General features: G+C 50.1%; 1 protein-coding gene across 2 annotated transcripts in view; it reads right to left on the minus strand.

Annotated features, from left to right (window-relative positions):
• GALNT14 (polypeptide N-acetylgalactosaminyltransferase 14) overlaps positions 1 to 13,755 on the minus strand; it is a 236,785-nt gene that overhangs the window by 45,355 nt on the left and 177,675 nt on the right. For both annotated transcript variants that reach the window (XM_010360099.2, XM_030921778.1), the window contains exons 3-4: positions 9,946 to 10,044; positions 2,116 to 2,183 (exon numbers count right to left, since the gene is read on the minus strand). In XM_010360099.2, the coding sequence (XP_010358401.1) occupies positions 2,116 to 2,183; positions 9,946 to 10,044 (167 nt within the window). The remainder of the gene's footprint in view (positions 1 to 2,115; positions 2,184 to 9,945; positions 10,045 to 13,755) is intronic.

Below are 13,755 nucleotides of genomic sequence, written 5' to 3' on the forward strand. Positions count from 1 at the left end.
TGGGGACATTTCTCTTTTCTTTTTAGCTATTTTTCTCTTTAAACAATTTTTAATTTAATTTTTTAATCTTTAATTCTTATGGGCACATGGTACGTATATACATTTATGGGGCACAGGAAATGTTTTGACCCAGGCATGGAATGTGTAATAATCACATCATGGAGAATGGGGTATCCATCCCCTCAAGCATTTATCCTTGTTATTAATACAAACAATCTCATTTCTCTTTTTTTTTTTCAGACGGAGTCTCACTCTGTCACCCAGGTTGGAGTTCAGTGGCACGATCTTGGCTCACGGCAACTTCTACCTCCTGGGTTCAAGTGATTCTCCTGCCTCAGCCTCCCGAGTAGCTGGGACCACAGGCATGCACCACCACCATGCCTGGCTAATTTATGTATTTTTAGTAAAGACAAGGTTTCACCATGTTAACCAGGTTGGTTCTGAACTCCTGACGTCAGATGATCCTCCCGCCTTGGCCTCCCAAAGTGCTGGAATTACAGGCACAAGCCACTGCGCCCGTCCCCATTTTTCTTTTCTTACAGGCCATTCAAAGCAAAAGATTAGAGTCCTGGTCACTTTAGTAGGTCTGGTAAAAACTGCTGGAAGGCCAAGACTAGAGGAGAGTTTAGACTTTCCTTTCAGCTCACAGACCTGCTTTGGGAAGGGTCCCACTCAGCATGCCTCCCATTACACAGAGCTGGTTCACCTCTCCACCATATAGGAAACCCCATCCGAGGCATCTGTCCCTGTCACTCCTTGGCTTGCCTGCTGCTCCTCACTCCTTTGGTTCACCAGCTCCCTGGCTCTGAACTCCATATCTTGGTTTTGCTTTATTAGTTTTTGACCTTGGCCTCCCTGCTTGGCTCTGAACTTTAAAGAAAAGACTTACAACAGGCTTCTGGGCTAGGTACTGTTCTAAACACTTCAAACGTGTTAACATATTTTTTTTCCTTACATAAACCATATATACTATGATTATCTCTGTTTTATAACAAGGAAACTGACGCACAGGAGGTTGATTATTTGCCTAAGGCACATAGCTAGTGAGTGATTTACAGGTCTAGGATTTGAACCTAGGCAGTCTGGCTCCAGAGTCCATGCTGTATTCTGCTTGCAAGTGAATCCAGCAGCACTCTCTTCTCTTGCCTTAGTGCCAGGCTACCCCTCGGCAGGGCCAGTGTCTGCCCACCTCCAAGCTCTTCCTCATTAGGGAAGGGAGAGCAGATCCTCAAGTTCCAGAACTCAGAATCTTGATCTCATTGCTCTGGGCCTCATGTACAGCCCACTTCCGCATCACCTCCAGAGGTTCCGAGGCTGCACCAATGGGTGTGGGTTTCCAGCCTTCATACAGCAGACCCCAGTGTGGGGGTGGCTCCCCATGCCCATCTTCCAGCCTCACAGCTGGTGTGGGTGGGCTCCACTCTGCTCGGACTCGGAGCTGTCCACAGTGGTCATTCCGTTTCCCTCAGTTCATCACCAGGAAGAGGGTGTTCTGCTTGGTTATGACTGACTGCACAGAACTGTACCCAGGCTCCTGGGAGGATGGCTTTCATGGGAGGTGTTGGCACTACCAGTACATTAATTCTGACAATGCTTCGACTATTATTGTACCTTTCAAATTCAATGCACAGTGTCTGGAAAGACACCCATGTTTTTCTTGGGGAAAGTGGATTTGCTGTGAATTTGAATGGGACCCAGGTTCTTTGATAGGATAACTGGAGGACACAAGGTAGGCAATGGTGATGAGCAAGTGTGCCAAAAGGTTGGAAGGCAGCCCTCACTGTGTCATGGCCAGGTGACAGGATGTCCCACGGCAGCGGCGGGGGGCGGGGGGGGCAGTCGCAAAGATAGGGCCCACCCAGACCTCCCAGGGAGTGATAGGAAGAGGGCCTTAGCTCAGACTGCAGATGATTGCAGAGAACCCAAGAAACTGTTTTTTGGATATAAAGCTTCTCTCCTTCTGAGCCTAGCCATGGACACTCAAAGACTTCCATACCTATTACAAACCCGGGCTTTTCCGCATTCCCAGAAAACCAGTGGACTCACCTCTGCCTGTTACAGAGTGGCTGGGAACAGACGTTGGTGTTTAAAGAGCAAGTGAGCGACAAGACTTACGGTCATTGCTGAAGTCATCCACTAATATGATTTCCCGGATCAGATGCATAGGGGTGCGGTTTAATACACTGCAAGATGGAAAGAGAAAAAAATCATTGTGACTTCTAGTGGCAAAATATATGTTATTAATCTGAGTTTTAAATAAACACCATTGCATTTGAGGAATGAAAAATCAGAGCACCAAAGGGCTTGTCCAGTCATATTGCTTATCTGTGAGCCAGCAGGAATGTAATGCTGCCTTCACCATCTTAATGAATACCTCCACCACCCGCAAAGCCACCCAGACAGAAGCCCAGGGTTAACCTCGGCAACCCTCCTACTCCCTGAAACCCCATAGCAAATCAGTAAAGACTGGCTGGTTTGACTGGAAAATGTCACTCAAATCACTTTCACTTCTTATACCTCTACCCTGATTCAACCTATTCTGTCTGGTTTATAGCCTCAACTTGCTCCAGCCTCTCCCAGGCCATCTTGCTCGTGGTCTCCAGAGTGAACTTTCTGACATGGAGCTTTGATTGTGTGATTCTCCTCACCAATGCAAATAAATAAACTGACAACCCCCCAGGGGCTCCTCATTTGGGATGAGGACATCCCAAATCCTCAGCACGTTCCTAAGGCCTTTGCCATCGGAAGCTGGCCCACCTTTTCCCACCTCCCATGCCCAGTGACACTGTCTGAAGCTGTCCTGCTCATTCATAACTGAGAGCCTCTCTCCTGCTGCTGCTGCCGCTGCTTGAAATGCCCCTGTGCTGCCCACAAGGACCAGTTTGAATGTCACTTCCTCCCTAACAGCTTTCCAAGCCACTTAGTGAGAATTAATTGTTTCCTCCTCTGGGATCTCCTAGCAGTTTGTATCTGATCCTATGGCTTTTCTCACTTCCCAGCCCTGAAGTTTGGTTTTGTACCTCGCCTGCCTGTGGTCCCCTCTGGAGGGAAATATCCCAGGGTAAGACCCTTGACCCATTGCTCTCTTTATTGCCAGAGTCCAGCACAGCGCCTTGGTCCATAACTATTCCCTTGAGGGATATTTACTGAACACCTACTATGTGCTCAGCACTGGGCATATGATGATTCTACCCTCCAGAAGCTTGTGGTGAAGCAGCTACTTACTGCAAGCTGTGTAATCTTGGGCAAGTTACTTTACTGCTCTGTGCAGCAAAGGATCCCATCTAGAAAACAGGGATAATAATAGGAGAGTACTTATTTCACAGTGCAGTTGAGCAAATTAAAGGAAAAAGTATATAAAAAGCATTTAGCATGATATTTGGCACTTAGTGATAACAAATGGTTGCAATTGTTCATTATCACTTAATTTGGTGCATTATTATGATTTTTGAATCTAACTGACTCACTTACCCCTCCTGTGCTGTGGATCTCTACCCAGGGGCAAGGTTAACTCTGGGTCTTAGGTCTGACTGAGATGACTGGATCCTGTTTCTCCTGAACACCCCAAATCACGTGACTTCTCAGAAACATGCGTGGGCCACACCAGCCACCACGGGATTCCCAGAGCCCCATGTATGTTGGAGAGGGGCTTCAGAATGGATGCAGGTGGAGGCGCTGTGTGCAGCCCTCCTCCCAGGAGGGCCCTTCTGAGCCCTGATTGGAGTGCACCACCCCTTCTATGCAGGATGCAGACTCTTCCGGAAGAGAACTTAGCCTGGAGCTCCCATATTTATGAAGCCTTGGTTCTCACCATGGCAACTAGTATCAGGTGGAGAGAGGAACCCCAACACAAAGTCCTGAGCCCACTGTCTCTGTCTTCGGGAGCTCGGGGTCAGGGAGGGGAAAGAAAGACTGCAGCCTCTACCAGAGGATGATGGAAGGGGACTGTTCACCATGATCGTCCCAAAGAAAACACATACAAACAACAACCAGCCCTCTAATCAGGGAGGGAGGCAGGAGACGGCGGAAAACTTGCTGGAAGAATAACCCCTAATGAGGTTTGATTACGGCTGTAGATTCTGCATTCGATTCTGCTAAATCCCTGCCAGCTCTTTGAAATTCAAGAGTTCTCTTCTGAGAACATCAAAAGGTAAATCGCGTGCGGCTCTGCACTGGTTGAACTGAGAGATGATTAGTGAATAAAAGATGTCCAGGGTTTAAAACAGAAAAGAAAAAAAAAAAAAAAGAAATAGTCAGCAGTGAGTGCTAATTAGACCATTTCCTGGTAACACCTGGCTTGTTTTTGCTTCTCTAATCAGAACAGTTGGAGCGATGGTGGAGTCCCCTTAAACATGGCCTGCGGCTGGGAGGGCCTGAGGTAGGCATGTGCTCCGGGTGGTCAGAGGAGAAGGTCAAGTCCAGTCCAAGGGACCTGGCCTGGCCTAGGTGGTCCTCCAGGGCCCTCCCTCGTGCACACCCATTCTCATTCCCTCCACCCAGGGAGGGAATTGTTGCTCAGGTCTTCCCCACTTGCTCTCACCACTGCCTCTACAGCAAAGCAAATTCATTCTTTCGCCCAGGCCCAGCACAGGATAGCTCTTCTCAGCCTCACTCCCACTCCAGCTGCCTTCCCCACACCCTTCCTTACTCTGCCTCAGCATGGGAATAAGTGCTCTCCTCACTCTGCCTGGAATTGTTCTAGAACAGTCTTCTACATGCAGCTCATCTCTCTGCCAGAGGGCAGGTACACAGGCGGCTTCTACACCTGCTGCGCCCTAACTATGGGCCCTCAAGGAGCCCCCAGAGGCTGCAGGGCAGCGTGGGCAGTGTGGGCTCAGAGGCTAGGTGGGCTGTACCACCCACTAACTGTGCAATCCTGAACCAGATAGATGCTGGTTCACTCCCAGCCTTCATTTCCTCCTGTAATTACATTTTCCTTGTAAAAGCAGGCGATATTAATACTTGACCTACTTCACAGGCTTTTGTGCGTGTGAAATGAGGAAATGTATTTGAAATTGCTTTGTGAACTCCATGGTGCTCTATGCAGGCAGGTTTTATCAAACGCTCCATAAATACCAGTAGAATGAAGACCCAAGCCCGGCTGACAGTTGAGTTTAGTCATTCTGGAGTGCGACTAACTTGGGTTCAAGTACTGTTTCTTTGTATCCACCATTCACTAGCAGGGAGAGCTTCAGTAAGTACTGAACCTTCAGCACTATAATTTCCTCAGCTGTGTGAAAAGAGCTCACCATGCCTGGCACACAGCAGCTGCTCTCTGAATGGGGGTATTGATATTAATAATATTGAAACTAATAATAGCAATATGCATAACTTTCCCAAGTGGGATCCTGGAGCCAGCAGTATCACCGTCACCTAGATACTTGTTAGAAATGCAAATTCTTGGGCCCCACTCTAGGCTTACTGGGTTAGACTTTTTTGTTTTTTTGAAATGAAGTTTCACTGTTGTTGCCAAGACTGGAGTGCATGGCACAATCTCGGCTCACTGCAATCTCTGCCTCCCAGGTTCAAGTGATTCTCCTGCCTCAGCCTCCTGAGTAGCTTGGATTACAGGTACCTGCCACCACGCCCAGCTAATGTTTTGTATTTTTTTAGTAGAGACGGGGTTTCACCATGTTGGCCAGGCTGGTCTTGACCTCCTGGTGTCAGGTGATCTGCGCGCCTCGGCCTCCCAAAGTGTTGGGATTACAGATGAGAGCCCCCGCGCCCGGCCTGGGTTAGACTTTCTATAGATGGGGCCCAAGAAACTGTGTTTTAGTAAGCCCTCCAGGAGCTTCTGATGCCTGCTCAAGTTTGAGAGCCACTGCATTAGAACTTGGCTGTCTGCCAGGGCTGGAGGCTCACAATGTACACCTGTTGTCACCGCTCAGGCTCACTATATGCCAGGCACTGCTCCAAGTCCTTTCCCTATCTGAACTTCTCCACAATAATGTCAGGTAATTATTAGCAGTCTCTGTTTTGCAGAAAAGGAAACTGAGGCAGAAAGACTAACTTGCTTACTTATGGTCACACAGCTGTTAGGGGCAGAGCCATGAAAATCTGGCCCCAGAGTCCAAAATCTTAAATACCTTAGTCTGAGAAATGGCTTCCCTAGATCCAGGATATTATAAAAAAGCAACAGTGAGAAGACTCAACACATGCCTCGGAGCCCCGATGGGAGGGGTGGCGGTGAAGGATGCCCCAAGAGGAAGGGGACCGCGCTGGGTCTCCCATAAACATGAGGACTCACTGCAGCAGGAGTCAACATAAACCACTCTTCAGGGCTTGTTTTCTCTCTAAGTGAGAATGTCCCCTAATGCATCAAGGTCATGCTTCTCTACTCCACCCCATCATCTGTGTACCCCATTGAGCCTCCACCTGGCTCTGAGTGCCCCACGTGAGCCTATCTAGTCCCCAGCTAACTCAAGAGCTTAGGGAGCCAGAGGGTCCGGGTAGGGGGTTGCAAAGAGCCTGACAACAAAGCCTATCCAGAATTCCAAAAAGTTAACAATGAAAGGTACCTTAGAGAAGATCCCTTTATTGAAGACCTCTGAGACAGGACATGCCCTTCAGTCAGGCCCCTCTCAGTGGCTAGTGATCCATTTGTGCAACAGGATAGGGAGTGAAAGGGAGGTATAGAATCTTAAGGCATGGAAGTTTCTAGAAGTAATCTTTCCTGCCTCCACCCCTAATATTCATTTCTGCCCTGCCTGCTTTTGATATAAGCTCCTGGTTGTCCACACATGACTCTCAGGTCCCCGTTTTGCTGTCTGCGTGTGTCACGCTTGGGTCTGAGCTCGAGGCTGGCTGCCATCTGAAGTTCCTAGGAGGCAGGAAATGGGCTTTCTCAGCTAAGTCATCTGGCACGTCATGGGTGTCTTCTGAAAAGTACGGGGCTGATGGGCCCCGAGCACCCTCCCAGAGTGCAGGGTTCCAGGGCCTCGGGGCAGCCCTCCATCAGGTGGGCATACAGAGGAGCTGGGCTGTACCTCCAGGAAAGCCAGGAAACCTGAGGCCTGAGGCCTCTGCTCTCACTACATGCACCACCTGCCCCATAGGCTCAGGATAAGGCTCCAACTGGAGTGAGAGAAGGAAGGTGTTCTGCAGGCCACAAAGCTCAGGATATATTTAACATAGTAATCTTATTATTATTAAGTATCATTAATACCATATAGAGGTGGAGGAGTGGCAGGAAGAGGAGAAACATGTCTTAGAGTCTGAGCACAGCAGCTAATGTATCCTCGAGGACATAAACACTGTTAGGGAGGCCTGGGGGGCCTAGAAGCCCCCATATTACATACACTGTAATGCCCCCAAATGTCTGAGACATTCCCAAGAGGAAAGTTTATTGTGGGAAATGTGATAGAACTAGAAACATGAAAGATATTTTTATCATCATTTTTTGCAGATGTAGTTAATAACATGCCCCAGGGTCACACGGCTAGGCAGTGGTAGGGTTTGGATTTGACTCCAGGTCTTCTGACTCCAAGTGTGGCACCCTTTTAAGTATCCCATAGCCTCTTCTCTTTGATCAATCACTTACTCCATGCCAGGCACAGTTCTCAGTCCTTTAGCTGAATTAACCCGTAGCAACCCTATCAACCCTATGCACTAAGTACGATTAGTATTCTCATTTCCTTGGTTAGGAAACTGAGCCACTGGGAGGTTAAGAGATGGATAAGATAAGCCCTTGCCCTAAAGGAGCTTACTGAAGGTTACATGCTGGAAAAATGCAGCAAGTACTGCAGTAGTGATATGCAGAGAAGGGCCCAGAGGAAGCCCCTGATTGGTTGCATGTATGTTACTGTGTCAGGGGATGGAGGTGCCTGGCATCAGAGAGCTTCTTGCAGGATGGGCAGGGAGAGGCCGGCCTGGAAAGCGAGGGGCCTCTCTCAGATGCTAACGCTGTTCTCATGGAAACATCTGGCAGGCATGCCCAGTCATGACCAGTGGAGCAGCCACCATAGCGGTGGGGAAGGCAGAGGTTGCAGTTGGCCTGCTCCATGAACCCGCCCTGGTACCCCAGCAGATCGCAGCGGCGGCGCTGTGGTCTGGCACTTCAGAACCAGCCACCTCCACTTCCCCGTGTGTCCTCTTAGCCTGGATGCCTCAGATGCTCCTCCCCTCACCACAGGAGACCCAGGAGAATTGGGCCTCCTCCATCCCTGTAGTCCCCACACTTAACCAGCCAGGCACTTTGTTATTGTTAATCTACCCCGAGACTCCCGGTAACACTTGACAGTGACTTGGCACATTTTCTTGTCAAGAGCTGTTGCCTTGTTGGGAAATCAAGTTTGAATCAGGTGGCTCTTGGGGTGACTGCAGAAGCCAGGATGGGCACGTGGCTGGAGGAAGAAGCCAGCCTGTCATTGCCAAGGATGTCTTAACAGCAGACAGGGCTGTCCCCTTGGATGGGTGGAAGCACTGGGCTAAAAACTGTGTGTGTGGGCAGGTCCCTCCCTATGTCTCTAAGGGATTTGGTGACCGTGTACATGGACATTCATCGTGTACATGGACATTCATCATTCGTGACAGATGGAGCTGAAGATGTGGTGCCTTCCCTCAGGGTGACCCTACTGCAGGACTTACTTCCCAATCACCTAGAACTTCCCACTGCCCACAGCCATGCAGGGGTGGGAGAGACAGGAAAAGTGTGGCCTGCATGATGGAAACAGTAAGAGATTTTGCTGTTTGGTGCGCTCTCTGACCCATGTTTCATCATATTTCCTTCTTTGTGGCATCGGCACCAGCTGATGTGCTGCTCAGCAGGACAGGAAGGGTCTAATGAGCCGTGTGTCATGGGGACATGGAGGTACTGCGGGTTCTTGTTCAGCTGTGGGACGTGGCTGTGGCAATCCTGGCCCCGAAGGATGCTGAATGCCACCACTGGGACTAGCCTCTCCCTACTCAGGCTGCCAAGAAGGAGGACTCTGAGATCAGAGTGCAAGGCCTGGAATCCTGCCTCACTATCATTGGCTAGGTGACACGGGACCTTGATTTAGTATCTCCAATGTCAGTTTCCTCAGCTGTGAAGTGGGCATGGCAGTGGCCTCCTCACCTCTGCAGCTGAGGTGCACAGAATATGTGTGCACAGGACCTGGAGTGAGGGCGGCTGCTGTCATTGCCATCTGAGAGGCAGATGCTGCTGGTGGCCTGAGGGAGGGAGAGGAGGACAGATGACTTCCGGAGGGGAGGGTGGGCATGGGGGAAGGAGGGTGAAACAGCTAGAGTCTTTGGAGAATCTGGGGGAGGAATTCCTGGGTAAGTCTTCTGGGTGCAGGTCTACGTTCCGATGGGAGTTCTGCTAGGAAATGGCACCGGGACTTGGGCACATCAAAAACCCACACAGGCCAGAGGCCATTTGTAGCAGGATATACCTATTAGAGCAAGAACACGACCCAGAGGATAAGTGGACTGAAGCCGGAGGGTAACAGGGATGGAACTGCAGGTAGATGGTCAGGAAGGCAAGCCTTAGTGATTGCTGCAGGCCGTTCTGATTTGCATGGCCCCTGGCAAGTGTGTGGGAGGGCAGAGAGTCAGGGTGCTGGGTGCTGACCCCAGCCTGATGCTGGGGCTGGGGTGTGCACTCAGCCTCTCGGGGCCTCAGCCAGTTCCTCATTTGTGGAAGTCAGAGCCCATGCTCTAGAGGCAGCCCGGCAGAGTGGGGAGGCCGAGGGCTCTGAGGTTGCTTCTTCCACTTACTCTCTTTGACCTTCTGCACGTTACCTGACACCACAGGCCTCTGTCTTTCTATAAAATGACATAATAACCTCCCTTACAGGCATGTGAGGAGTGACTGAGTGGACACATGTGACATATACAATAGTGCCTGGCATGTAGTTAGATGTGTCTGGTGTTCCTAGGACAGGGCTGGGCACCTGGGGAGTAGACACATGGTCACCAGTTGCTGGCCCGGAGCTGGCCAACAGACCAGCAAGGATGCCTCACCTGCGGATGGTCCTGAGCAGCGTGGAGCGGGCCTCATTGTGGAAGGTGATGATGATGCTAGTGGGTGGAAGGTCCGTGCAATACACCAGCAGTGTGCATCTAGGGAAGGAAAGGCACAGGACAAGTGAGACCTTCAGGGACAAAGCATATCTGCAGGGCTAGAACCGAAGGCATCTGGGTGGGCACCCCTATGCCAGATGCTTGATATCTAGAGGGGCTTCCCCAGCTGCAAACACTAGGTAAGACCTCATGGCTTCATCGGGCCCTAAGAGGGGCTGGGGAGCTCCAAGAATAACTAAATCTGAATTTTCTTTCACCTTGGGGGAACCTGGGCTTGGAGACAAACTGAGTTGATAATACGGAAAATAAGTGTGGTGTTTCTTGCATGCCTGAGCTAGCGTACGGTGGCTCCTGGTAGCTGCATGAACACAACCCCAAGTCTTGGGTTCTGCTCCCCACTCTGTGCCCTTTCAGCCCATCTGCCCATGCCACTGGCCAGTGGGTAGATTCCAGTCGGCAGACGCTTCACTGTGTTCTGGGTTAACAGCTTCAGGCTACCATGTTGTGCTGATGCCTGGCCCCTGCAACACACACCGAAATCTGGCATGTAAAAGAGGCAGAGCCCCAAACCCTGGTATGAGTGATAAAACCCCATCTTGAAAAGGCATTCACTTCCATGTATCCAGGATTATTTCCTATGACAATTACATCTGGGGTAATTTCAATTTAATACCTCGCTGCAAGTGAAAATTGTAGCCTGCAGCTTGAAAATTACTATAATAATGAAAATAAACCCGCCAAGTGAGGCTGGTGGCACCAGGGGCTATCACTGGGTAAATGCTTCCTCCTGTTTCTTGCTATTTCGGGGGATGTTCCATTATTGCAGGGGGCTGGGGGATATTAAAAGAGGAAGTAAATAACAGACTTGAGGGAGTCAAATATTTGCTTTTTTCATTTTCTATTTTTTTCCTGGACCTGGGGCTTTTAATGTAGGGTTCAGAGACCCAGGGATAGACTTCGAGGGACTGTGAGCCTCTGAAATCATTTGCAAACTGTGTGTACAAATGTGCATTTTTTTTCCTGGAAAGAGAGTTCATAGTTTTCACTAGTCTCAAGAAAGTCTGTGGCCTAAAACATTTAAGATACTTAGTCCTAGGCTAATGGTCCTGATGTCATGTTGGCCTCTCAGATAACTCTGATCAGTGTTTTCTACAGGGGCATACACTGAAGGCTCATGGTGTTGGTCCAGAGAACTTATTTAGAAAAAGCCAGGTAGCTCTGTTCAGGACTCAAGCATGGGCTGGGTGTGGGTCATCCGGGAGGAGCCAAAAGTTAGGGAAGGAAGGCCCCAGGGGCAGAGATGGTGGAAAAGGTAAGTCTTGTCCTTCAAGCCTGTCCTCTCTGCCAGAGACAATTTCTCACCATGTCCTTTCTGCCCCACCTCCTGAATTCACCCCTCCTCTCATGCCCAGGGTCTCTCAGATAGTCCTTTTTTCTCAGAGGGGCACTGCAGCAGCTTCCTGACCCGACTTTCTGTCTTCAGCCTCTGCCCCTGCCAGTCATGTCCTGTCCACCACATAGCTCTGCCAGAGCTTCCTCTGGTTTGAATCCCTCCAGCAGTTCCTGATGTATGAAGTCCAAACTCCCTATCACAGCCTTCTAGACCCTTCAAAATCACAGTCTTGTATGCTGCCGTGACTCTCCGCCATGGCTCATGCTATTACCTCTGCATGGAGCAATGTCCTTTTTCCTTCCTCTACCTGAGGACTCTTACTCAACCTTCAAGACCCAGAGCAAATGTCCCCTCTGCTGTGAAGGTGTTCCATACTCCCCCAAATAGGTAAGGACCTGTCCTTTGTGTTGCCATCATTCTGTACATAACTCTTTTCTAGCAGTTCTTGTGATGAGACTCTCCTCAATTTGACTGTGAGTTCCTCCAGAGAAGGCCCATGGCCTTGTCCATCTTTACATCACTAGAACAGGATTTAAGTACACCAGTTGTCCCTTGATGGAGAAAGGGAGAAAGTAAGTCAGGAATTGCGTTCCTAGGTCAGCTGAAGACAGCCTTTTCCAGCTTTCTAAGGTGTGACAGCCAGCCTGCTGGATGGCTGCCACTGATCTTCACCAACTTGGTTTTATGTCCTTGAGTAGCCCCTGCCTCACTGAAGCAGGGCAGCTCATATGACCCGTAGAATATGGTAGAAGTGACAGTGTGTGACTCCCAAGGTTAAATCACAAAAACATTGCAGGCTCCGCCTTGGCCACTTGGAGGGAAGCCAGCTGCCATGCTGTGGGGACACTCGAGCGCCCTGTCTATGGAGAGATGTCCAGGTGGAGAGGAACTGTGGCCACCTGCTGAAGGCTGGCACCAACTTGCCAGTCATATGAATGAGCCACCTTGGAAGTGGGTCTGCAGCTCCAATCAAGCCTTCAGATAACAGTGGCTACAGCAGACTTCCAACTGCAGTTCAATGAGACTCCAAGCCAGAACCACCCAGTCAAGATGCTCTGAATTCCTGACCCACAGACTGTGAAGATAATCAATGATTCTTGTTTTACACCACAAAGTTTAATCAGGAGTGATTTGTTGTACATTAGATAACCAGTACAAAAAGGGAAGGAGAATGCGTTGAAACAGCTCCCAGTGAGAAGAGACCTTGGCCTTGCTTATCTTTGGACACAGACCTGACTCACTTAGGAGTGGAGGAGAGGGAGGGCATTGCTCGTAGGTGGCTGAGGTGGAAGCAGGGTTGAGGGAGACCCGGAGGGAGTCTTAGTTGGCAGGTGGCAGGTCTGTGAGAGCATGGAGGGGCTTGGAGAGGCCCAGGCAGAGGGAAGGGAGCCAGCATGGTCAGCCCCCAAGAGGAACAAGGCAGATGTCAGGGAGGAGGTCATGTCTCTCTAACAGAAGACAACAAGTCACAGAGCTCAGCAGAGCCTCCTGGTCTGCTGACAGTGGAGGAAAAAGAGCCCAAGCAGAGCGACTCAGTAGGCTGCCACCATCAGGACAGGGTGTGTCCAATGGCCAGGCCTGAAGCTGCTCCAGGCTGCTGTGGTCCCTGCCATGGGGGAAGATGCTCTGAAACCCCTCATGGGGTTAGGACGAAGGCACTGCCTTGGGGATGCTTCCTCTTCCACATGCTGGGAGGCAGGGGGACCCCACACCCCAGCTTTTGCGGTGCAAGTTACTCAGGGGCAAGTTGGGAAGGGAGGGTGGTACTGAGAGTTATCTCCTTAGAGAGCTTTTGGGGACAGGGGCCATTTGTCCTGCCTTGGAGGACCAGCTGAGGAGGCAGGTATATTGACCACAGTGACACAGATGCATGCACACACACAGCTATGCAGAGGCATAACTCTGCCTGGGGTGGCAAAGATGGCTTCATGGAGGAGGAGGTGCTGGATCTCATGGGGGTGAAGTAGGGAGGGACAGACAGAAATGGGGCACAGAATCCCAGTTATGGGCACAGATCTAGACCTGCAGACCATGTGAGGCAGTTCCCAGAATCCTGGGTTGGGGGATCAGGATACCACTGGCCAGCTGTGGGACCGTGAGCCAATCACCCACCTCTCCAGCTTTCCATCTGCTCCTCTGTAACACAGAACGGGCCCAAGGCTCTCCTGCTAAACGCTCTCACAGCATCAGCTGTCAGAAGCTCTGATCAGCTTCTGACATTCAATGTACATGGTTAATTTGAATGGAATGTCACAAATGCCATTTTGTAACTGAAGCTCAATTGTCAATGGGCGTCCGATGTTACTTTCCCAAGCCTCAATTTCTGCATCTGGAAAATGGAGATAACAATTCTGGAA

The sequence above is a fragment of the Rhinopithecus roxellana genome, chromosome 17 (assembly GCF_007565055.1).
Source record: "Rhinopithecus roxellana isolate Shanxi Qingling chromosome 17, ASM756505v1, whole genome shotgun sequence".
Classification (NCBI taxonomy): domain Eukaryota; kingdom Metazoa; phylum Chordata; class Mammalia; order Primates; family Cercopithecidae; genus Rhinopithecus; species Rhinopithecus roxellana.